Source organism: Ailuropoda melanoleuca, chromosome 4 (assembly GCF_002007445.2).
Source record: "Ailuropoda melanoleuca isolate Jingjing chromosome 4, ASM200744v2, whole genome shotgun sequence".
NCBI lineage: Eukaryota > Metazoa > Chordata > Mammalia > Carnivora > Ursidae > Ailuropoda > Ailuropoda melanoleuca.
Window position 1 is genome coordinate 16,669,505 of NC_048221.1, and position 25,521 is coordinate 16,695,025.

Genomic DNA, 25,521 nt, shown 5'->3' on the forward strand with positions numbered 1-25,521 from the left:
TCTGTTGAAAAAAAAAAAAAAATCTTTAAAAAAAAAAAAAAAAAAAGAACAGTAAAAGTAGTGCATTAAAGCGAAAGAAGGGAAGACATAAGAGAAAGACAAATAGGAAAAAAATATCATAATGGCAGACTTAAGCCCAACGACATCAATAATAATTCTGTTACATTTCAGTGGACCACATACTCCCAACTAAAAAAAAAAAATGTGTATTGGGGTGGGGGGAGGGGAGCAAAGCTCAACAATATGCTATTTAAAATCGACATGCTTTACATAATCAAAATGAAAGTAAAAGGATGCAAGAGAGATGTTAACTCGGAAATCTAACATGTAAGAACAAAGTTTGTGTAATTTACAAAACTACGAAAGTCAAGTACAGCGGAGACTAATTAAAAAAGTGTAGAAATAGGGGCGCCTGGGTGGCTCAGTCGTTAAGCGTCTGCCTTCAGCTCAGGGCGTGATCCCGGAGTCCTGGGATCGAGTCCCACATCAGGCTCCTCCCCTGGGAGCCTGCTTCTTCCTCTCCCACTCCCCCTGCTTGTGTTCCCTCTCTCGCTGGCTGTCTCTGTCTCTGTCAAATGAATAAATAAAATCTTTTTTAAAAATTATTAAAAAAATTACAGAAATAAAGAAATGGGTGTGCTGTGATGAGGCTTTATTATCATCAGAGAACCTGGCCTTAAAGACAAGCACTACTATGGCATGTAGACACACAAGACATAAGAGTCAATTCATTAGGAGAACATGATGATCCTAAGTGTATTATGCCCTTAAATAGCAGAGCTTCAAATACATGAAGAAAATACATAAAAGAAAAAACATTCACAGGAATCAAGGAAAAAAATAGACAAATATAGTTAAAACGGTCTAACATTCTTCTCCCAAAAACTGACTTGAATAGATTAAAATGTACTGCCACCTTCTCACCTGTATATTGATTCTATTGGGATTTAAAAACCATTTATTTCAAAGCATTGCTCAATTTAGAGAATTTTTTTTTTAATTTTTCTTTTTCTTTTCTTTTTTTTTTTTTTGAATAGGCTCTATGCCCAATGTGGGGCTTGAACCACAACCCTGAGATCAAGAGTCATGTGCTCTACCAACTGACCCAGCCAGGCGCCCCATTAGAGAACTTTTTGGTCACAGTGTTTTTCTCAATAAGCAGCAAAAGTACACCAAAAGATTAGGAAAAGAGGTAATTTCATAAACATCTTCACCTTGAAAGTTGGGAACTGGGGGCACAGAGCAAGAAAGGATTCATCCTATGGCATTGCTAAGAGTGATTAGATCGCATCTCACAGTCTAGGCAGAAGAATACAAACCATTTTTTGGAAGCACCACTTCCTCTATGTTGGGTACCGGTGTTGGGTCTTCCATGTCCTTGGTAAGATCTTCTTGCTCATCTTCCTCTTTCTGACTTCTGCGTTTCCCATAAAGACTAGCTTGGCTAAAACATACAATGCATATAAATATAAATATAAATATAAATAAGGCTGACTATAGCTACTCAGAGCAGACAATTTCAGGGGCTTTACCCTCATTGTTAGAATCTATGCTCAGAATCGCTTTAAAAGACAAATAAAAATCAAACAAATTAGGTACATTCCCAAATTACATCTAACCAGCCAGAAGGAAAATACGGGTTATTGGGAGTAAGAAATGGGCCCAGAAATCCTACTATACAAACTGCAGACAGTATCCTAAAGGGGGCTTCAATTATGTAATAAAAGATTATCTGTTAAGGAAATATGGCACATATTTTATCTCACATAAACAATCACTTACATAAGAAATTTTCTCAAAGATATGTACAACCGTATTTTCCTAGCTCTTTGTATCATCCAAACACCAAAAACTGCAGAGTAAAATCACTTAGGATGGTACTGTGTGTGTGTGTGTGTGTGTGTGTAAAAACTGCCATTGCTCTTTCTTTAGTTTATTTTTGAACTAACACATTTCAGAAGCAGATTAGGGTTCAAACAAGAATGGAAGGACTCCTTACCTTGAGGAATTACAGGGTACACAGGAATTACCATCTACCTCATATAACAGAAGTGTACCAGAAACGAATAAGTGTACCAAGAAAATAAGACTTCATCAAGACTGAAGGTTACCCTAAGCTAAACCTTGGGGGCTCTAACACTTCACCAAAAAGTAGGCAATGTTTCAGGATAAGGAGTGCAGGCATAAAGGCGTAAGAAAAGAGATAACGTGTTCTGGGAAGGAACAGGCAAGAACCCAGAACACAAACCAGTGAGGAGTGGAAAAGGAGCTGACAGAAATACCCAGTGGGCCAGCCTGAGTCCTCACACTGCTGAGAGAGTGAGCAGAGTTCTCTTCTGTGACGGACCACATACTGGCATAGGTTAGAATCAGGTATACAGATAAAAATATTTTTAAAATTTTTTAATAAAAACTGCATGACAATTTTTCAAAAGCCTGTGAATCTGTAGGTGTTAGGGAGACAAAATACTTAAAAAAGGAAGAAAAAATGCAGGGAAGGTCAATAAAACAAGAGTTAGGAAAACAGATGTCAATGTCCTTTCATTAAAGGAAACTTAACACGAAACCTGAAAGACTGCTCATTAGAACACAGATGTAATCAGTTCAAGGACATGGATACGTGTATTTTCGGAAACTCAATTTGGTGGGTTTTATACTCAGAGTAGAGGCTCAGTGCCATGACTGTGAGCCTCCAGGACATCACAGCTTGGTTTGGGGACCACGAGTGTCCTGGCACTGCATCTCAGCCCCTAAGTGGGAAGAAGGGTGCATTGTTTTCAGGCCCAGGAACACTTGGAAAAGTTGTATGGCTTTCTTCACAGGGATATCAAGAAGCTCTGAATCCTCTGCGCATCAATCGTAAGACTCAGATTAGAGATTTAAGAAATACGGTTACTGGGGCGCCTGGGTGGCTCAGCTGTTAAGCGTCTGCCTTTGGCTCAGGGCATGATCCCAGTGTTCTGGGATTGAGCCCCACATCAGGCTCCCCCGCTGGGAGCCTGCTTCTTCCTCTCCCACTCCCCCTGCCTGTGTTCCCTCTCTCGCTGGCTGTCTCTCTGTCAAATAAATAAATAAAATCTTTAAAAAAAAAAAATGAAAAGAAAAAATTATGGTTACTTACTCTTACTAATCACGAAAAAAAAATCTACTTTTGTGGGTTTTTTATATCATAATACATGTGACTTGACAAAATAACAACATCCTTTAATGACTATGACTGGCTCTTTAGTATTATTTATAAAACTAGGAGTTTTTTAACTTCCCTAACAGTTTCTGTACACGGATAACCCTACCCTTCAAGAAACAACATGATTCAAGGCATATTCTGGGCATAAAAATGCTCATTTGGCTATAGGAAAGTCAATAAAAGGAAGCTAATGGAGAGAAGATGACAAGTAGATCCTTACAGTCCAGTCAACAGCCAGAAATTTAACAAATTTCTGCGCAGGGGCTTTAAAGTCTCACTTGATCCCCACAACAACTTATGCAATAGACACCAGAATCCCCACTCAAGCAAGATTCACTAAAGTACAAATGTGATGCCCTGAACAAGGCACTCTGCTGAACGTGTAACAGACACAGGTTCATTTCCTCTAGGGAGCCATTCTGATCACAAATGGGACAGGTGGTAAAATCAGAGAAAGAGACACTAACTATAGTGAATATAATTTCTTAAATTCCTTACCAGCCACACTGCTCAATATACAATTAGACACAGAAAAAACAGTATTCAGGGTGCCCTGGTATAAATACAACATCAGGGGCGCCTGGGTGGCACAGCAGTTAAGCGTCTGCCTTCGGCTCAGGGCGTGATCCTGGCGTTATGGGATCGAACCCCACATCATGCTCCTCCGCTATAAGCCTGCTTCTTCCTCTCCCACTCCCCCTGCTTGTGTTCCCTCTCTCGCTGGCTGTCTCTATCTCTGTCGAAGAAATAAATAAAATCTTTAAAATAAATAAATAAATACAACATCAGATGGCCATCTTATAAAGGAGATGAAGAAACGGGAAAGAAAAATAAGGGAAGAGGAAAAGAAAGATGAAGAGCCAAATAATTCACCCTCAGACCTTGGTGAAGGTGACGGAACTTACTTGATACACTTAACGGGAAGCAGAGTCCAGCTTTGAATCTTGACTCTAAGCAAAAATCTCTGTGTGACCTTGGAAAAGTCACCTCCCTATCCTGAACCTCAATCTCTATTTCTTAAGATAAAGATGCTTACACTACTTCAAAGATCCCTTTCAGTTTTAAGATTCTGTACATGGTTTCTACTCTCACTAACCTGTGAGCCAAAGCTCCAATCCAGAAGGCAAAGATTCATCCCCTTCCCATGGGGAAGGCCAGAGACAGGAAAAACAGTTTCTCTCATATTTTGATCATGGAATTGGAGTGGCTATATTTTAAATACAGATTAGATATCACAGTTAAGTTTTCTGTGGAATACAAAGTTAAATGTGGTGTGCATGTGTGTGTGTGTCTGTGTGTGATGGAATATTACTCAGCCATAAAAAAAAAAAGAAGAAGAAGAAAATTCTGCTACTTGGGACATGAATAGACCGTGAGGCCATTTTGCTAAGTGGAATAACTCAGAGAAAAGTAAATACCATATGATCTCTCATATATGTGATCTAAAAAACAAAACAAAAAACACAAATTCATAGATAGAGGGAACACACTGGTGGTTGCCAAAGGTAGCGGGTGGGGGAGAATGGGAAAGTTGGTGAAAGGTATAAACTTCCCGTTATGAAATAAACAAACCCTAAGGGTGTAATATACAGCACGGCGCCTGCAGTTAACAACAGTATTGTGCATCTGAAAGTCACTAAGAGAATAGATCTTTAAAGTTCTCATCACAAGAAAAAAAATTATAACTATGTCTGGTGTTGGATGTTAACCAGATTTATTGTGATTATTTCATTATACACATCAATTTAAGAAAAGAGTGTACATAAGGTGCCTTAGCATAAACACAACAGAAGATGGCCATCAGATAACATCTGACAAGACGAGCTACCAGAACAAAGACATCTACCAAGTCAAAGTAAGACAACCTCCTTTGAGCAAAACTTTCGGTATAAATGTAAAATCTGGAATGCCCTCTGCAGTTTGTTTTAATGCATCTGAATCATGCTGCAGCTCTTACCCTTTCTTTCCACTCTTCTTCCGTGATTCTGTGGGTGTAGGAGGCGGAGGGGAAGGCGAATGTTTCCTCTTTCGAGCATTAGCTGATGCTTTCCTATCTCTTCTCTCTGGACTTCTGACTGGCTAGGAACAAGTAAATGGAAATAAATATCAGCCAGCTTTTCTGACTCCTCAGTTTCTACGAACCCTTTGTCCAAAGGTGAATTTCACAAAGACAATACCAATACCACTCAGCGCATCCTAGATCACCAGCAGTCAAGACTCTCTGACCTTACGGGCAATGTACCACCAATGGAAATATTAATGGAAATGAGCTACAAAACAGACATGCCCAAATCCTGCACAACAAAAACTGTTCCTGTTCATCTGCTTCCAGATGGGAAAAGCATTTTCAACAACTACTGGAAAATACGAAACATATGCAATGTAATTAATGAAAACTACAAACAATGGCTGAATAACCTTGTGAAAGTGTATCAGGAACTAGCCCTGACACATCAGTAAAAGGAATAGGAGAAAACTTTATGACACAAAAGATGTTAAATAAGATTGCAATTTATGATTTAAAAGTCAATCTGACAGAAGTACAAATATCCCTATTTGCAGATGGCATGATCTTATATATAGATGACCTAAGGAATCTACCAAAAACTGATCAGAGCTAATGAGTTCAGCAGTTGCAGGATACACATCGAAATACGAAAGTCAACCTGTAGGTGATGATTATGGATTTAATAAAATAGACAATAAAGAATTAACACCTAAGATGATCCAAAGTATTGTACCTGAGGTGCCAAAAAAAAAAAAAAAGTCAGAGATTAAAACATTAAACATTCACCATCTCTGGTAACCTCATACTCCTTACAACTATTTCCTTTCAGAAGCCCGGCAGCATCAAATTGGAAATCTAAGTCATCTTACAGGCCTATACAAGAAGTTTTAAAGAAAATCTAAACTGTACACACTGTACAGTAAGTCTGAAGTTAAACTTGTAAAAAGAGATATTAAATGCATTTTTATAGAATCACCCTAAAAATAAGTGAATAAATTAATACATAAGCCATCTAAATCTGAAGAGAGATGGCTACGGACAGGCCTCTGTAATAATGTGATGTAGAAGTCAGAATATTCCTAATGACAAAAAAGGCTGGCTGGAAATGCATTAAGGGAAAGCAAATATGTAAGCATATGGGGTGGGGAGGCTGAATAAAAAATAAAATTTAAGTCAAATTCCACAGCAAATAAGGACAAATTAAAAATGAAAGGATATGAAAAAAGACCCAGTTTTAAAATATTTTTCTTAAAAATAAAAAATACACATTGTGTGCCAAAGAGTTTTAGTAAGAAAGTTTCAGGGCTGAAAATAGATATGAAAGAATGGTACATTCTAAGTGAACAATTAAAAGTATTTCTGTCTCAGAAATTTTTCAAAGAACTACAATACAAAACAAAAAGCAAAAACCTGATGTGTCCCCAGTGAAAGGGAATGAGAATCTTACCTAAGCAGTCACCAGCAGATACCAACACATCCAAGCCCTCTTCTTAGACTCCCCTCCCTCTGGGTGACACACCTACCTCGCAGGTGTGGCTTCTTAAGAACCATGGTTAAAACTTTTGGTGGTCGGGCTTCTCAAAGGATTAATGAGTAATAAATGCCTTAAAAAAGGGCTGAACTCTACCTTTAAGACCTATACTATGTACTAACTACTGTGTGTACAGTAACAAAGCTATTAAAGAATATTAAGACAAAATTAGTTTTCCCTTGAAAAACCAACAACTAAATTAAATTATTCCATAATAATATTTGGTTCACAAAATCGAAATCAGACCCAGAAAACAAAATCAGCTGCACCGCTGCCACACTGCTTACGCCACTTTAAACCTTGCTGACCCTTTGAGACTGGCATGCCCCTTCTTTGGGAATGCCAGCTCTTGAGACGGTTGTATGGCCATTTGGTAACCTTTCTGTATACCTGACAAGTGATGCACCTTGGACTGTATGTCAGAGCTTATTCATGAAGATTTGACAACAGCGAGGCCCAGAAAGAAGAAACATCAAGTGGAGAAAAATGGTGCCAAACCAAATACCTCTTCATTCTTTGTTGAAATCCGCTGACGAAAGCTCACAGGCTTCCTGTTCTCGTCCACCTCATAATCCTCCTCATTCATCCATTCATTGAAAACATCAGTGTCCAAAATCCATTTTGCATGAACCTAAAATGACATTCAAGCATGTGTATCTATATAAATAGTAAACCATTACAGTTTTTAAAGTATTCAAAATTAAACAAGTGGATTTATTATTCTCAACTCAAAGTTGCAACTGCATTAAAGTTTAAAAACATAATACTATAAGGGTGCCTGGGTGGCTCACTTGGTTGAACTTCAGACTCTTGGTTTTAGCTCAGGTCATGATCTTGGGGTCCTGGAATCGAGCCCTGCGTCAGGCTCTGGAGCTCAGTGCAGTGTCTGGTTGCCCCTTCTCCACCACCCCGCAGCCCCCGCTTGCTCTCTCGAGCACACACACGTTTTCTCTCTCTCTCTCTCTAATCAACAAAATCTAAAAAAATAAAAATAAGAAACCCAGCCATGAGACTATTAAAGACCTGTGAATGGCCACTTAGCCATTTCTAACTTTTATTCCATGTTACAGCATGTAGTAAGAAAGCATCACTGGTTTTGCAAAGACTGAGGCTTTAATAGCTGACCCTGAAATTTGATAATCATGTCATTTGTCTTTATTTCAGCTTTATCTAGATATCACTGAAAAAATAAAACTGTAAGATATTCGAAGTATATACATCATGATGATTTGATATGCATACACACTGAGATAGGATCCCCTCATCTAATTAATTAGCACATCCATCACCGTACATACTTTTTTATGTATGAGAACATTTAAGTTCTGTTCTCTTAGCAAATTCCAATTATACAATGCATCAATTCTAGTCACCAAGTTTCACATTAGATCTTCAGACAATTCTTCTCCCAACTGCAAGTTGGTGCCCTTTTACCAACGTCTTACTCCTCCTAACCCTCCTTGCTGGCAACCATTTCTCTACTGTTTCTAGGGGGTTTTTTTCTTTCTTAAAGATTCCACGTACAAGCAGTATCATGCAGGATTTATCTTTCTCCGTTTGGCTTATTTCACTAACCATGTCATCTTTATCCTGATGAAAACCACTGATAAAAACATTCAACAGCATTAGGCCATTCAAAGCAATAGGCCTAGTCATTGCTCTAGGCATAAAGGATGTCCCTGTTTATGCATTCACCAAAATTCTAAGGAATGATTAAAGAGGACATTTACACAGACCTATCATCAGACCCGTCACCTCGCCCTGTCGAGTACATAGGTGCCCTTTGGAGACCTTTCACGGATAGCCACAGTTGGGGGAGTGGAGAAGTGAGAGTCAGATTCAGGATTCTTCCAAGCCCTTTACATGGCAACTTCTCTTGCTTTTTTGTTAGTGTTTCTGAGTAAGAATTTTAAAAATGATGGGTTCTCTGAATGTTGTATAGATACAGATGTAGATATAGATACTGAAACCATAGACCTAGCCTACATATTCCTATTATCCAACAGAATTTTTCAAAGGAAGTACACTGGAATTTGGGACTAGAAAATCCTTCCCTGTGTAGACAAATATGAAACAATTTCAGCACCAAAATAATTAGGCAGTAAGTTACTGACCCCTGAAAAATTAGAACTCCATAAACCCGGGGCACCTGGGTGGCACAGCGGTTGGGCATCTGCCTTCGGCTCAGGGCGTGATCCCGGCGTTATGGGATCGATCCCCACATCAGGCTCCTCCACTATGGGCCTGCTTCTTCCTCTCCCACTCCCCCTGCTTGTGTTCCCTCTCTCACTGGCTGTCTCTATTCTCTGTCAAATAAATAAATAAAATGTAAAAAAAAAAAAAAAAAAAAAAAAAAAGAACTCCATAAACCCATACTGATAAGAGATGAATAAAAAAGTAAATGAGGGGAGGGGCGCCTGGGTGGCACAGCGGTTAAGCGTCTGCCTTCGGCTCAGGGCGTGATCCTGGCGTTATGGGATCGAGCCCCACATCAGGCTCCTCTGCTGTGAGCCTGCTTCTTCCTCTCCCACTCCCCCTGCTTGTGTTCCCTCTCTCGCTGGTTGTCTCTATCTCTGTCAAATAAATAAATAAAATCTTTAAAAAAAAAAAAAAAGTAAATGAGGGGAAAGGAAGGACTCTTGCATATACAACTCTGAAAGCCAACTGGTAAACGCAGAGGGAGGGCTGGAATGGAAAATTATCACTGTGCAATCATCAAAGAAAAGATTGGTTCAGGCAAGAATTTCAAGTGGATGCTAAATCTGGGCAACAGATAGAGGATTTTGATGAGAAGCAGGATATCTGTACGGCCTAAAAGAATCTCTTACAGATTGCTTATAAATTGCAAGTGGAAAAAAAAGGAACTATACAGCAGAGCCAACAGAACACACCGTAACTGTGTGATCAGCACCACCACCAAGGAGCAGACAGACACGGCATGCCTCCCAACACGATGCCCTAAGGAGGACACATCACGTACGCAATATTCTGACTAGAATGCATAATCTGACTGAACCATGAAAAAAGATCAGAAATTCCAAATGAGAAACATTCCTTTCAAATTCAAAAATGTCAGAAGAGCCAAGGAAGCACTGGGTAATGTTTCAGATTAAAGGAAACTAAAGAGACAGGACATCTGAATGCAATAGCTGATAGTCAACAGTATTCTGTAATAGAAAAAATGCTGCAAAAAACATTATTGGCTCACGTGACAAAACTGGACTCAGACGGTAGATTAACATACTGGGTCAATGTTAGAAATTTTACCAAAGTTGATAACTGCAAAGTGCTTATGAATGAGAATCCCTTATTCTTATGAAATACAAACTTATGTTTTAGAGAAAAGGCAATAAGTATATGCATTTTTATCTCAAAAGGTTAAGAATAAAAAATGTATATATAAAAACACATGGAGTAGAAAGTGATAAATCAAAATGGGAGTAAAATGTAAACAACAGGCAAATCTGGATAAAGGGTGTACAGGTATGCCACCTATTCTTATTGTTGTCATTTAAGTTTGAAATTATTTCCAAATAAAAAGGTTTCAAAGAAGTCTAATTTTTGTTAATTCCATTTTCCTCAGATGAAATCTGAAGCTCGAAGGGTAAGCCTTTCAGAAGGTCACACAATTTGAAATAGGGTGAATCAGGTCTCACATCTAATATTTTGATGCAATTTAAGTGCTCAGTATACTACATAAAGCAGTCAATAAAAACTATGTATAATTACCACTGCTCATGGACAGGACCAGAGCTCCCTGAAGAAATGCTGATTCCACGACTCGGATATGGATTACAAAAAGGGTTTGGAACATCTTTTTGTCCCAGAAATAGAAAGTATACAAAAATGAATCAAATAATACCAAAAAGTCACAGGAGGCAGTTTAAAGGAGTTCCCATCGGCCAAAATGTGGACAATTCATCAGAATGAAGAATGGCGATCATGTCACTGCTCCATAGTGCACACGGATACTACAGGCACGGGTACAGGGAGAAAGGAAAGCCCATTCCCCCTGCAAAATGTCAATTACAACCACAGATGGAATGGATAAAGTGAGGAAACCACCAGTAGTAACTAATTCAGCCTGGCAGGAATTATTAATAGGTGAGCACACTTTGGGATACAAATTTAATGAAGAAAAGGATATTCATATAATCTCAAAGTATTTCGTGTAAGGTATTTTTAATTTCAACGAGAAAAATGGTAATGCCACAATGGGAAAACCAGGCAGACAGTACCTCAACAAACAATCAGCCACAATGGGAAAAACTGAAATACACGCCTCCTGATGTGAGGCACTGAGGACTAATTACTCAAAATCACTTATGTAGGTTTGCAGCCAAAAATGCATAGCTTAAATAAAATAATGAGGAAATATCCACACAAACTCAAATTCAAAGACATTCTAGGGGCGCCTCGGTGGCTCAATCAGTTACACCTCTGCCTTCGGTTCAGGTTACGATCCCAAGGTCCTGGGATCAAGCCCCACATCGCTCCTTGCTCTGCGGGGAGTCTGCTTCTCCCTTTCCCTCGGCTGCTCCCCCTGCTCGTGCTCTCTCTCACACAAATAAATAAATATTTTAAATAAAAATTCCTTTAGGAAAAAAAAGACATTCTAATACATAAAAATCAAGCCTATACGTTTCAAAAATGCCAGAATCACAGAAGAAAAAGAAAGGCTTAAAGTTCCACATTAAAGTAGACTAAACAGATCTCACAACTAAATGCAGTGTGAGCTCCTGAACTGGATCCTGGATCAGTGAAGAGACTTAGTATAAAACTTACTACATCATTGGGACAATTGGTGCAAAGGGAACACGGGCTCTGTATCAGGTATTAATATCGTTTCAAGGATTAACATCCTGAAATTATTAACAACAGGGGAATCTGGAAGAAGAGCATGAAGTAGCATTTTGTTGTATATTGTTCTTGAAACTTTCAGAATTATTTCAACATTAAAAGTTGAAAAATAAGAGTTGATGCATGAATTCTTACCACTGTAATAGAAATGACTAATAAGATAAGTCTGTTTCATCATAAGAGCCGTGTAGGCACGGCTTCCAGCCTTCCTAAATGACACCACCAATCTTTCACTGCACTCCTCCCACTCCTCTCTCAACCACCCCAAACCACAATGGAACTGGACTCTGGGGTCTCCTCAAACTCCACTGCAAACATTTCCATTAAGACCTAGATAATGAGTTCTTCGTAGTCATGGACAGCTTAATAGAATGACAAGAAAAGAAGATCCCCACTCTGTATTTTCCTGAAGCACTGTTATGGAAAAAAGCTGAGAAAAACTAAGTTATATAAGAATAAATTTTTTAAAAAAGGATCTCTCACCTTCCATGGCTTTTCTGGAATTGGTGGATCTTCAATTTCCGCATCAACATCATTACTATGGACCCAAGTGTCATAGCTACAAAGGAAATGAAAAAAGGAAAAACAGGTTAGAACCCAAATTCATTCATTAAAAAGATCTTTCATAAAAAGGTAAAACCGTATTTTAGAAATACTGTTAGGATCAAGTAATAGCAATATTTCACACACTTTTGTCTTTGCCACTCTGACAAGAAAATTCTTCTGTATAGAGGTCTATAGTGACCGTGACACTGTTAAGTCCAAAGTTCAAGCCTCAGTGCGCAGAATTTTAATGAGGAGATTACTCTCTCCTCAAAGCATTTCCCTCACTTTGCCTCCAAGACAGCAGTATCATCTGCTGTTTCTTCCAGCCACCAGCCTTTCCCCAGCCTGCATGGCCAGTTTCTCCTCTTCTCCCAAACCTCTTCAACACTGGAAGGTCCCAGCTTTGGTTTGTGAATAATCCTCTTCTTGTCTACTCATTCTCTTGATCTCATGCAGCCCTATGGTTTCAAATACATACTCACCTGCCCTCTTTTCTGAATGCTGGACTCATTAATCCAACTGTCAAAGCCACATTTCCCCTTACATGTTCAAGAAGGCTTTAAAACTAACACACTCAAAATTCAACATGCAATGCCATCCTGATCCCAAAAATATACCCTAGCCAATCATCCCCATCTCAGTAAATGCCAACTCCATCTTTCCAATTGTTCTGGCCAAAATCCCTGGAGACATCCCTGACTTCGATCTCAATCACATCCTATAATCCAACCATTAGCAACCTCTACAGTTCATTCCATCTTCAAAATATGCCCAGAATCTATCTACTTCTCACCCTTCTACTTCTGCCCAAAGCCCCTGAGTCTATTTTTCACAAAGCAACCAAAGTGATCCTTTTGAAAATCAAGTCTGTCCACATTACCACTACTCAAAACCTTCCAACAACACCTACCTTACTCAAAGAGCCAAAATCCTTACGGTGGATTGCCAAGACCTCATGATCCCGTCCTACGACCGCCACTCTGACCCCGTCTCCTAGTACTCTCCCTTCACTCATGTTTCAGTCGAGCCACATGGGCTCTCATGGTGTTCTTTAAAAATGCCAGGCAGTGGCCACTTAAAGCCCTTTATAGAGGCTCCTCATTACCCAGATATCATATGGCTCACCCCCCATATCTTCACACCTCTTGCTTAAGGGTTCTCTCTTTGAATCACTCCCCCTGCTCTTCCACAATTTTGAGGTAAGCATAAGATTATCTACCAAACTGAAACTCTGTCAATGCTACTATACTGGCCAATAAATTACTGTAAAAACAAGGGATATCTAAATTAAATACAAGTATGGTAACAAGCACTGGCTCCCTGTAGTCACTACTCAGAAGTCAGTTCAAAAAGCATTTGGAACAAGCACAGCTCTACACGTCTATTAATAGCACTCTGGCAAGTTTTCTAGGAACACTTAAAACATGAGCTGGAGAAAAAAAATCCTGTGCCAAGTTATTAATCATACCAGGTAAAGATAACAATGGTGAGTTAGCAACTGATAACCTTACATTCTCTAAAAGTCTTGAGTACAAAATGTCACAGAAGTAGAAGTGAGGGCACAAACTCCAGCAGTCCCCCCTTATCCCAGGTTTCACATTCCACACTTCCAGTTATCCGCGGTCAAACGTGGTTGAAAGCAGATGGTCCTCCTCCTGACCGCAGAAGCCTAGCGCAACATCACAGTGCCTGCACCACTCACCTCACTTCATCATCACGCAAGCATTTTATCATCGTCATCACAAGAAGGGTGAGTACAGCACAATTAGGTATTTTAAGAGGAGACCACATCCACATAACTTTTCTTATACTGTTCCAAATGTTCTATTTTATTATAAGTTATTGCTGTTCATCTCTTACTGTGCCTAATTTAAAAATTAAATTTTATCACAGGTACGTACGTACAGGAAAAAATATAGTATATAGAAGGTTCAGTACTACCCGTGGTTTCAGGCGTACCCTGGGGGTCTTTAAAATGAGTCCCTCACAGATGAGGGGGTTGGGGGGACTGCTATATAGTTAACAAAGAAAGTGAACAAAGCCTTGAGAAGACAAGCCATTATATCTTATCTGAAACATAAAGAAAAGGTTAGCAAACAGGCTAACATACTTTATCGTGTTATTATAAAATGTATTTCAAATGTAAACTTATGAAGCTAGTCATTGTAAATTTGAGATTCCACCTAAATGTTTCAAAGGCAAACTGATTTCCTTTAAGAGTTCCTATAATATCGAAAGGTTTACTTAACAGCGCCAAAGACTGCTTGAAGCCTCAAGAATAGAGATGTTTTAAGAAAGCATTCATTTAAATATTATTTAGAAATCTGTTAGTTCATTTAAAGTAATCAATTATGGCTCAAGCTAATTCAGTCTGGTTCTAATTAACTCAACCTGTATGAAAACTGTGCATATACTCAATATTCTGAACATATCTAAAGACTTATCTTCTTCTTTAAAAAAAACTTGGTATTATGCTAAGCAAAATACGTCAATCAGAGAAAGACAATTATCATATGATCTCACTTATACGGGGAATTTAAGAAACAAAACAGAGGATCATAGGGGAAGACAGGATAAAATAAAACAAGATAAAATCAGAGAGGGAGACAAACCATAAGAGACTCTTAATCACAGGAAACAAACTGAGGGTTGTTGGGAGGGAGAGAGGTGGGGGGATGGTGTAACTGGGTGATAGACATTAATGAGGGCACGTAATGTAATGAGCACTGGGTATTATAAAAGACTGATGAATCACTGACCTCTACCTCTGAAACCAATAATACAGTATATGTTAATTAATTGAATTCAAATTTTAAAAGATGAAAAAAAATCTTTACAGGAGTGCCTGGGTGGCACAGTTGGTTAAGCAACTGACTTGTTTCAGCTCAGGTCATGATCTCAGGTCATGAGATCGAGCCCCATGTCAGGCTCTGCACTCAAGTGTGGAGTTTGCTTGAGATTCTCCTTGTCTGTCCCTCCCCCCCCACTCTTTCTCTCTCTCGCTCAAATAAATAAATCTTCAAACAAATAGAAATCTTGGGGTGCCTGGGTGGCTTGGTCAGTTAAGTGTCTGCCTTCGGCTCAGGTCATGATCCCAGAGTCCTGCGATCAAGCCCCATGTCGGGCTCCCTGGTCAGTGGGGACCCTGCTTCTCCCTCTCCCTCTGCCTGCCACTCTGCCTGCTTGTGTTCTCTCTCTCTCTCCCGCCCCCCGCGTTAAATAAATAAATAAATAAATAAACATTTTAAAAGATAAATAAATAAATATCTTTACAAGTAAAATAAAGTTACTCAAATAGATTAACTTAAAAAGAGCATACAAGCAGACATTACGGTTTATCATTAGATGAAGAACACATCTATGCAATAGTCTTATTCCCTCCATAAACTGAAATAGACTCTGATCAACTCTAGATCCTACTACCAATTTAAACGAAATACAGAGAATGGAGAAACATGTTCAAATATAACACAGTGATGTCATTAAAAAAAAAAAACCCACATACAGGACAAATACCCTGGTTTCTTAAATAAGACAATGCATGTGGTCAGGTGGGTAGGGAAGACAGAGACAGAACCTAGACACTGAAAAATGGGTTCAGAAATATATCAATTAATCACAAAATGTGGTTGAATTCTACTTCCAATAAATATCGATCTATAAATTAATCATACATATCACTTATATGACAACACTGGATAGGTGATATAAAAGGAATTCTGTTTTTTAGATTTGACAATATTACACTTACTATTTTTTTTAAATGAGGCCTTGTTTTTTAGAAATACATATTGAAATATTTATTATTAAAATGTTATGTTTGGGATTTGCTTCCAGTAATATGAGAAGGCTCAAAGTGGACAGAAGTAGAGGTAAAAGAAGACTGGTCTGACATGAAAAACCACAATGGTCAGAATCTTCCCCACAGCGCCACTGTAGGTTTAAGAAGATAAAGTTCATGGAAGGTTATCCTTATTTTAAGTGTCCTATGTAGGTACAGTATCAATTTAAAAAGGATCACCATTTTCACTAACATCTAGTTCATATTTATAAAATTCTTAATCTATACTTAGAGAATGAAACACAGTATGAATTATGATTATCTCAAAGTAATACCTACAATAGGGTAATAAATTTCTGCCAAGAAGAAAAACTTAATTTTAGACATAAAATAATTCATTCTTAATTGTATGGCATGAAGATTTTTTGAAGAAACAAATAAAACTAAATACTCATAAAATACTAGGGAGAAAAATTTCTTGAAGGAAACAAAGCTAGATTAGCACTCTAATACCATATTGAAGGGGTGTTTTGGCAAATGCAGCAAACGTTATCAGTTTATTAAGATAAATAAAGCCTTGGGACTTTGAATTGAATCCCATAACTTCAATAAGAAAAATCAATAAGACTCAAAAAGTGAGATCAAGCACTGAAGCAAACAAAATTGTCACTATTCAGAAAATGAAACTATATATAAATAACTCTGACTTGCACTGAAAAAAATCTTTATACCAGATCTCAGGACATGTCGACATTACCTGTCTGGGTAAAACCCCCAATGCACTAACACCTGCTTATCTTTTCTCATCACCGGTCTCAACCATTCTTCTGAAAGGGAAAAAGAAAATACTTTAGTCAAGCTAACAAAATAAATGAATAAACTATTATTTAGACTTAATTTCTACTTAGAATTTTTGGTTTGCTCATAAGCACCCCCCCCAAAACTTTTTTTCTCATAATTGAATATCATATCTATTACATTAAGGGAAAGTTGTTCAGCCATGTGTTCAGAATTACTATAGTGTAGGCCTATTATCCATTACTCTTGACAAGTCCAATTGTCCACTGCAGTAAAATACTCCCCTCCCACCCACCTGCCTGTTTATCTCCAATTCCATCCAAATCATGATCACTATATTCTTCACTACCACATTTCCAAGTAAAACCTCTCCTCCCTTTTTCTGTGAGTCTTTACAATTGCTATACATTTTTCAAGGTGTAAGTCATGCTTCACGTCCTTGATGGAAGTTTTACCATATACTCTTCTTCCTCTAGATACACTTTCTGTAGTATCCTATAGCACTTCACAGAGTGCTACATCAAGTTTTTACCAATAATACTATTTTTATTATTTTTTAATGGTGTCCTACCTGTTAATTTAGCCCTCCCAACAACAGTGTAAGAAATATGATATTAAATATATTTATTTCAAATTTCCTTACCAAAGATACGTGTAAATTTATACAAATTTAGAGGATGATCCTTATTAATTTGAATCATAGTTGTATTATATCTACATTTTAGTACTTGTTATGAGGTGTTTCTTTGGTAGTCTAAATTTAGCTTACCAAATTTGTCTCTAGTGCTCAAATTAATTAAATTAATAAAGTAAGCCCCTTGAAACCCAAGAAATAGCAAAATAGAAAAACTTAAGTGAAACCAGCTAAGTAAAAGTGGCTTTTCATTGCCAATTCTTTTTTTTTTTTTTTAAGATTTTATTTGTCAGACAGAGAGGGGGAGAGAGCGCATAAGCAGGGAGAGCGGCAGACAGAAGAAAGAGAGGGAAAAGCAGGCTCCCACTGAGCAAGGACCCTGATGTGCGACTCGGTCCCAAGACCCCGGGATCATGACCTGAGCCGATGGCAGACGCTTAACTGACACCACCCAGGTGTCCCTCATTGCCAATTTACAAGAAATCATCCCAGCTGCACTGACTAAACATGAAAGCCCACATGCCTATGTTTTGTTTTGTTCTTAAATTTTTATTTGAAGTAGGCTCCACACCCAACATAAGATCGAGTCACATGCTCTACTGACTGAGCCAGCCAAATGCCCTAAGCCTGTGTTCTTTTTCAAGCATCTAACTGCTCACCTTACTATCTTGAGAGAAAGTGAATAGAAGAAATCAAGCCTGCGTCCTTAACCTGTATTCCAAAATAGCCAAGGAAAAAGTGAAGAGGTGGCCAGTGGGTCTTTTCATAACTCACTATGTAGCAACAAATAGAATACACTGACCCTTAACTAGTAAGAGCTACCCTTTAGGATACTAAATCTACCTTCAAAGGCTGGGCAGCTTTTAGGAGGTAAAGAAAAAAGAATACCCATTCTTTTTACAGCTGATTTTGATACAAAGAGACTATGGCAATGACTGCCTTTGGAAATTTTCCCAGTAGCAGAAATAACTAAAGGTTAGAGATGTAAATCCACATTCCTCCCAGAGATAATCATATGCTACACAGAACCGATGAAACAACCACAGCTTTATAAGTAAAAATTAGTCCAAACTGAGAATACATACATAACTCTCACAATTCAACAATAAAGACATAGTCTAACTAAAATACAAGCAAAGGGGGGTGACACCTGGGTAGTTCAGTTAGTTGAGAGTCTGACTCTTGAGTTTTGGCTCATGTCATTATCTGAGGGTCATGGGATCAAGCCCCACATCAGGCTCCGCGCTCAAATGAAGTCTGCTGGAGATTTTCTCTCTCCTTTTCCCTTTGCCACCCCTCCCACATGTGCGCACTCTCTCTCAAATAAATAAATCCTTAAAAAAACAAAAAACAAGCAAAGGATCAAATGAAACATTTCTCCAAAGAACATATCGCCCAAAAGCATATGAGAAGACACTTGGGATCATTAACAGGGAAATGCAAATCAAAACCACAAAGATACTGCCTGACACCCACCAGGATGGCTAATACAAAAAGACAGCAGGGGCGCCTGGGTGGCACAGCGGTTAAGCGTCTGCCTTCGGCTCAGGGCGTCATCCCGGCGTTATGGGATCAAGCCCCACATCAGGCTCTTCTGCTGTGAGCCTGCTTCTTCCTCTCCCACTCCCCCTGCTTGTGTTCCCTCTCTTGCTGGCTGTCTCTATCTCTATCGAATAAATAAATAAAATCTTAAAAAAAAAAAAAGACAGCAAATAAAAAGTGTTGATGAGAATGTAGAGAAATTTTATCTCCATACAACACTGATGGGACTGTAAAATGGTATAGCTACCTTGGGAAACATCGTGGTGGTATCAGAAAATGTTTAATACAGAGTTGCCAATATGGCTCAGCAATTCAGTTTCTATGTATAAACACAAAGGAACTGGAACCATACAACCACACTGTAACCTGTACATAAATGATCATAATGGCATTATTTATAAGTGTTTATAAACTTACAATTGGCTAAACAAAAGGTAGTATATCCACTAATGTAACGTTATTTGGCCATAAAGGGAATAATGTATAAGAAGTAACATCAGCAAAGTAAGATTACAGGAGGTCCCAGACCTTGTTCCACTACAGAGACACTGACTTAACACCAATATATCATTTAGAAAGTCTCCATGAGAACTCTAGGAACCAATTAAGGAGTTGCAGTACTTCAGGCAAGCTCAAATTAAAGAACAGCTACATTGTAACAGTAAAAGAAGCCATTTCTTATCAACCACAATAGCAATTCTCCCAAGCCAGCAGAGCTTATTAGCAGGATCAGGAGGAAAAGCTCAGCTTGCAGCTTCTCCCTTGGGCTGAAAAGAGAAGGCTGAATGTGCATCCGATATTCCAAATTATTAGGGGGGCTGTTTGCCTCACCTGACCTAAAGCACTGATGGAACGGCTCTATTTTCGGTGTGTGGTAGTCAATGAGAACAAACGAAATCTAAGCGACCTGTTGAAGTACCAGAGAACCAATGATGCCACAGACAGAGGCTGGGTCAACTGGGCATTATCAGGAGAAAGCACCCAGATCCCAGCTTCTCCCCTGGCAGGGAGAAAGACAAGTGGAACGTACATCCTATGTTCTGGCTTTTCCGACGGCTGCCGAAGGGACAGGTTTCTGTCTCAAATGACTCGGTGTTGATGGGGAACCGGCATTCTTTGGAAGCCCGAGCACCATAAAGATCAAAAGAGAGCTAAATGGCTTGTTGCAACAAGATAGAACTTGTGGTAAAGCAGAGAGACACAGAGAAAACGAGCTATTACAAGCTCCCGAATGAGAAACCAGCAAACCTCTTTACACACACAAGCGCAGAGAAGGTGCATCCTCTGAAAACCTTTGAGAGATGCCTAGAATCTCAAACTGAGCTGACTGGTGAAGGTCTTGCCCTGTACAAAGTCAGACCATGAAGACCAGGAGAGGCAGCTGTTATTTCAAAGGAAAAACACAGCAGAAAATAAGACACACAAAGAGAAAGTAAAATGGTCTAACCAAAGAAATAAAATTAATCTCAAAAACTGACCCTAGAGGAAAAAAAAGATTAATTACCTGACAAATAAAAAATAATCCTTTTTTTGTATATAACCCTGAAATGGAGACCTGAGCTGAGATCAAGAGTTGGACACTTAACCAACTGAGCCACCAAGGTGCCCCAAAATAATCATTTTAAATGAAAACCCAATGGGTCAACAAAAACAAAAACAAAAGAGAAATTTTAAAAATCCAAAACAAAAAAGAATCAACTTACCAAAATTTGTGGGATGCAGCAAATGCAATTTTAAGAGGGAAGGTCATAGTGATAAATGCCTACCTCAAGAAACAAGAAAAATCTCAAAAAAACAGCCTAACTTTACACCTCAAGGAACTAGAAAAAGAACAAATGAAGCCCAAAGTTAGTAGAATGAAAAAAATACCAAAATCAGAGCAGAAATAGGGGCACCTGGGTGGCTCAGTAGGTTAGGCATCTGCCTTTGGCTCGGGTCATGATCCCAGGGTCCTGGGATCGAGCCCCACATCAGGCTCCCTGCTCAGCAGGGAGTCTGCCTCTCCCTCTCCATCTGCCTCTCCCCCAGCTCATGCTCTCTCTCACTCTCAAATAAAGTCTTTAAAAACAAAAAATCAGAGCAAAAATAAATGAAAAAGAGACTAAAAAGACAATAGAAAAGAACAATAAAACCAAGAGCTGGTTATTTGAAAAAAACAAACAGAACTGGGGTGCCTGGGTGGCTCAGTGGATTGAGTGTCTGCCTTCAGCTCAGGCCATGACCTCAGGGTCCTGGGATTGAGCCCCATGTCGGGCTTCCTGCTCAGTGGGAAGCCTGCTTCTCCCTCTCCCTCTGCTGCCCCCCGTTTGTTCTCTCTCTCTCTGCCAAATAAATAAATAAAATCTTAAAAAAATAAAAAATTAACAAAATTAACTCATCAAGGAAAAAAGATAAAGAGATCAAATCAATAAAATCAGAAACGAAAGAGATGTTACAACTGATACCACACAAATAAAAATGATTGTAAGAAACTACTATGAACAATTAAACACCAACAGACTGTACAACCTAGAAGAAACCGATAAATTCCTAGAAACATACAACTTTCTAAGACTGAATCATGAACAGAGAATCTGAACAGACTGATTACTAGGAAGGGGAGTGAATCAGTAACTTAAAAACCCCTACAAACAGAAGTCCCAGACCAGATGGCTTCACTAGTGAATTCTATCAAACATTCCAAGATTTAACACCAATCCTTTTCAAACTCTTCCAAAAAAATAAGAGGAAGGAACTCTTCCAAACTTATTTTACAAGGCCAGCATTATCCAGATACCAAAACCAGACTAGCGTGCCAAGAAAAAAAAAAAAATTACAGGCCAATATCCCTGATCAACATAGATGCAAAAATCCTCAAGCAAATATTATCAAACCAAATTCAACAATACATTAAAAAGATCAAACATCACTATCAACTGGGATTTATACCAGGGATGCAAGGATGGTTCAACACCAGAAAATCAATCAAAGTGATATACCACATTAACAAAATGAAGGACAAAAATCATATGATCACCTCAACAGATGTAGAGAAAACCACTCGACAAAGTTCAACATCCACTTATGCATAAAAACTCCTGATATAGTGGTATAGAGGGAACATACCTCAACATAATAAAGGCCATAGATGACAAGCCCACAGCTAACATCATTATGAACTCAATGGTGAAAAGCTGAAAGTTTTTCGTCTAGGATCAGAAACAAGACAAAGATACCCACTTTCACCATTTTTATTCAACACAGTATTCGAAGTCCTAGCCACAGCAATTAGGCAAGAAAAGGAAATAAAAGGCATCCAAAATGGAAAAGAAGTGAAACGATCAGCATTTGCAGAATTCATGCTACTATATTTAGAAATTCCTAAAGACTGCACCAAAAAACTTTTAGAATAAATGAATTCAGTAAAGTTGCAGAATATGAACTGATACACAGAAATTAAAATAATGGGTTTTTAAAAAGATTTTATTCATCTATTTGAGAAAGAGTGAGAGAGAGAGAGAGAGCATGAGCAGAGGGGAGAGGGAGAAGCAGACTCCACACTGAGCAAGGAGCCCAACACGGGGCTCAATCCTGGGACCCTGGGATCATGACCCAAGCCGAAGTCAGATGCTTAACCCACTGAGGGACCCAGGTACCCCAAAATAATGGTTTTAAAGAGACTCAATGCACTAAAAAAGAACACATTAAACAACTAAACAAAATTAGGGAAATGATGCATGAATAATAACAGAATATCAACAAAGTGACAGAAACTATAAAAAAGAATCAAAAATTTAAAAAATTAAAGAATAGAATATCCGAATTGAAAACTCCACTAGAGGGTTCAACATCAGATTTGACCAATCAGAGGAATCTGAGAACTCAAAGTCTGGACATTTGAAATTCTCAAGTCAGATGAACAAAAAGAATGAAGATAAGAAAACCTATGCGACATATCCACTCATCTAAATAAATGTTTTGAGTAAGATTTATCTTCCTCTTCTAATGAATATCTCGATTTTTAAAAATTCTCATTTATTTTCATCTCTAAGGAAATACTTATTCTTCCTGCTAAAACCAGTCATTCGGCCCATTTCGTAAATCAATTCTTCTATCCCTTCCAGGTTTCAACTCTATTATATGTTTCAGTTTACTTTTGCTCTGCCCAGAAATAAACTATAAAGCCAAATCTTGAAAGACTTAAAAGACAGGCCACCTGCTGGGTGGCATTCTCAACCTTCTTTTCCCTGTCATACATTCTGAGAAACTGATGGTCTTCCACCCACTCTACAACTTATTCTCACTGGCAAGTTACTAAAACTTCACTCTCATAGGTTACCAATTATTTCCTTACTGACCAATCCAAATGGCTTGTCTCAGGCCTCACTTTTATTTCTTTGTAGAAGATTTCCATTGCCAACCTCCTGCATTTTAAAACGCTTTCCTTATTTTCCCATGACTTTTAAGATGTGGACCATCCCTGGCTTGCCATCTGAGTAATTTCTTTTGCTCTCCTGATAAATGTACTTATCTCATCCAATGACACAATTTTGCCTCACTCAGCAATTTAACTCAGAGCATCCCAAAAGTCTTGCTCTCTGACCAGTCTCCTTATATACCCCAGAAATCAGCTCCCGGGAAAATTTTCCTAATACAGCCACAGTTGCACATTTCTCTCCACCAAAGTCATCAATATTATCCACCCTCACCCTCATCCACCTAATGAAAACAAAACTCTTCACACTGGAGCTTTGTCCTCTCACCTACCTACTCTTCTCTCCCACCATCCTGAGATATACAGCCAAATTTTGCCATTTCCGTTCCCTCAAAGTTCATAATTTATTATCTCTATGCTTTTGCTTATTGTGCACCCGGCTTCTAGAATGCCATACCCCAAACATCTTACCGACTGGCCCATTAAATATCACCTTTTATTTTAAATTTTGACTAATCCTCATTAAAGGTATACTGCATTTTCAAGGGTTTTAGAATATGGTTTGTAATGTGTTTGTGGCTGGTACTGTTATCATCTACACACTTACCTGAAACAAGTACTTGTAAGGTGCCCAACACAAGTCTTTGCTGAGTCAATATTTACCTGACAGTTATTCTAAGGTAAATTGTACAGTGTGCCAAATCATGTCTTATATTTCAAAAATAACCTTCAAAATATTAAAAATTAAATTTAAATGCTATCTCCTAACAACTGCTCTAACTACTGATAATACCAAGCAAGCATCATCAGTATGCACTAAACTAGGTTGTATTAAGCAAAGGAGAAAAATAAAACTAGCACCACTAAGGAATCACTAAGTAGCCAGATATAACAATTACAGTTCAAATAGTTTGTAAAAGGCAATTTTTCTCAAAAAGCTCAATGCTAAAAGTTTTGTATCAGCCTTAGAGAAGCAGAGCCAGCAACAGAAGCAGTATTCTAACATCACAGCTATCCACCACCCCCATCTAGTGGACACCAGTTGCTATTACTGAACAGGAAAAAGGCTAAGAAACAACCAGTTAAACACACTAAAGGCAGGATGAGGCTTCTCACTTTATAAAAGTGTAATAATCACAGAGCTGAGATCTTGACTGTAACAAATAAAATCAAACTTTTAGCTATCAAACTGATGACGAAAAGACTTAAATGTAACAACTAAAACTGTAAAACTCTTAGAAGAGACAGGTTGTAAAACTTCATGACTCTGGATGAGGCAACGGCATGCACAAGCAATCAAGCAACCTAACCTACAAATTGTTTTCAACACCTGTAGGATCCGTAGCAATGTCCCTCCTTCCATTCTTGACATTATTTCTTCTTTCTTTTTCTCTTGCTTATTTGCAGCAAGATTTGAATAGCCTTACTGATCTTTTCTGAGAACCATTTCTGACACTACTGAGCACCTTGCTCCTGTATATTTCCCACATGATTAATTTTCGCTCTCAATTATTTCCTTCTTTCCTTAGGTTGAATTTGCTGTTATTTTTCCAATGTCTTGAGAAAGATGTGTGCATCACTGATTTTTCAGCCTTTCTTCTTTCCTAACATACACATTTAAAGATATAAATTTCCCCTCTGGGCATAGCTTCAGCTATATCCAACAAAATTTAACGTTCTTGTACTTTATCATTCATTTCATAATTATTCAATTACAAAGATTTTCTTTTTTTCTTTTTTAAAGATTTTATTTATTTATTCGACAGAGACAGCCAGCGAGAGAGAGAACACAAGCAGGGGGAGTGGGAGAGGAAGAAGCAGGCTCATAGCAGAGGAGCCTAATGTGGGACTCGATCCCGTAACGCTGGGATCATGCCCTGAGCCGAAGGCAGACGCTTAACCGCTGTGCCACCCAGGAGCCCCAGCTACAAAGATTTTCTACTTCCATTGTAATTTCTTCTTTGACCCTTGGATTACTTGACAATATATTTCTTAATTTTCAAACATACAGGGATTGTCTGGTAATCTTGTTGTTATTGACTTCTAGTATAACTGCACTGGTCAGAAAAAATACTCAGCATGGGGTAATTAGTAACTCAAATCTGATAAAATTTAGCTTCTTATACAGATGTCCTAAAGGGATATGTTATGCTAACCAGAAGCTTGATCCCTTATAGGAGACCTATTTCTCAAATTAATCTGGTTAATTTATTAATTCAT

General features: G+C 38.4%; 1 protein-coding gene across 1 annotated transcript in view; it reads right to left on the reverse strand.

The window, feature by feature from the left end:
- Window positions 1-25,521, reverse strand: part of SMARCC1 (SWI/SNF related, matrix associated, actin dependent regulator of chromatin subfamily c member 1) — a 172,597-nt gene that overhangs the window by 101,650 nt on the left and 45,426 nt on the right. The window contains exons 8-12 of the mRNA XM_034657207.1: window positions 16,671-16,740; window positions 12,070-12,145; window positions 7,232-7,357; window positions 5,145-5,266; window positions 1,320-1,444 (exon numbers count right to left, since the gene is read on the reverse strand). Of these exons, the coding sequence (XP_034513098.1) occupies window positions 1,320-1,444; window positions 5,145-5,266; window positions 7,232-7,357; window positions 12,070-12,145; window positions 16,671-16,740 (519 nt within the window). The remainder of the gene's footprint in view (window positions 1-1,319; window positions 1,445-5,144; window positions 5,267-7,231; window positions 7,358-12,069; window positions 12,146-16,670; window positions 16,741-25,521) is intronic.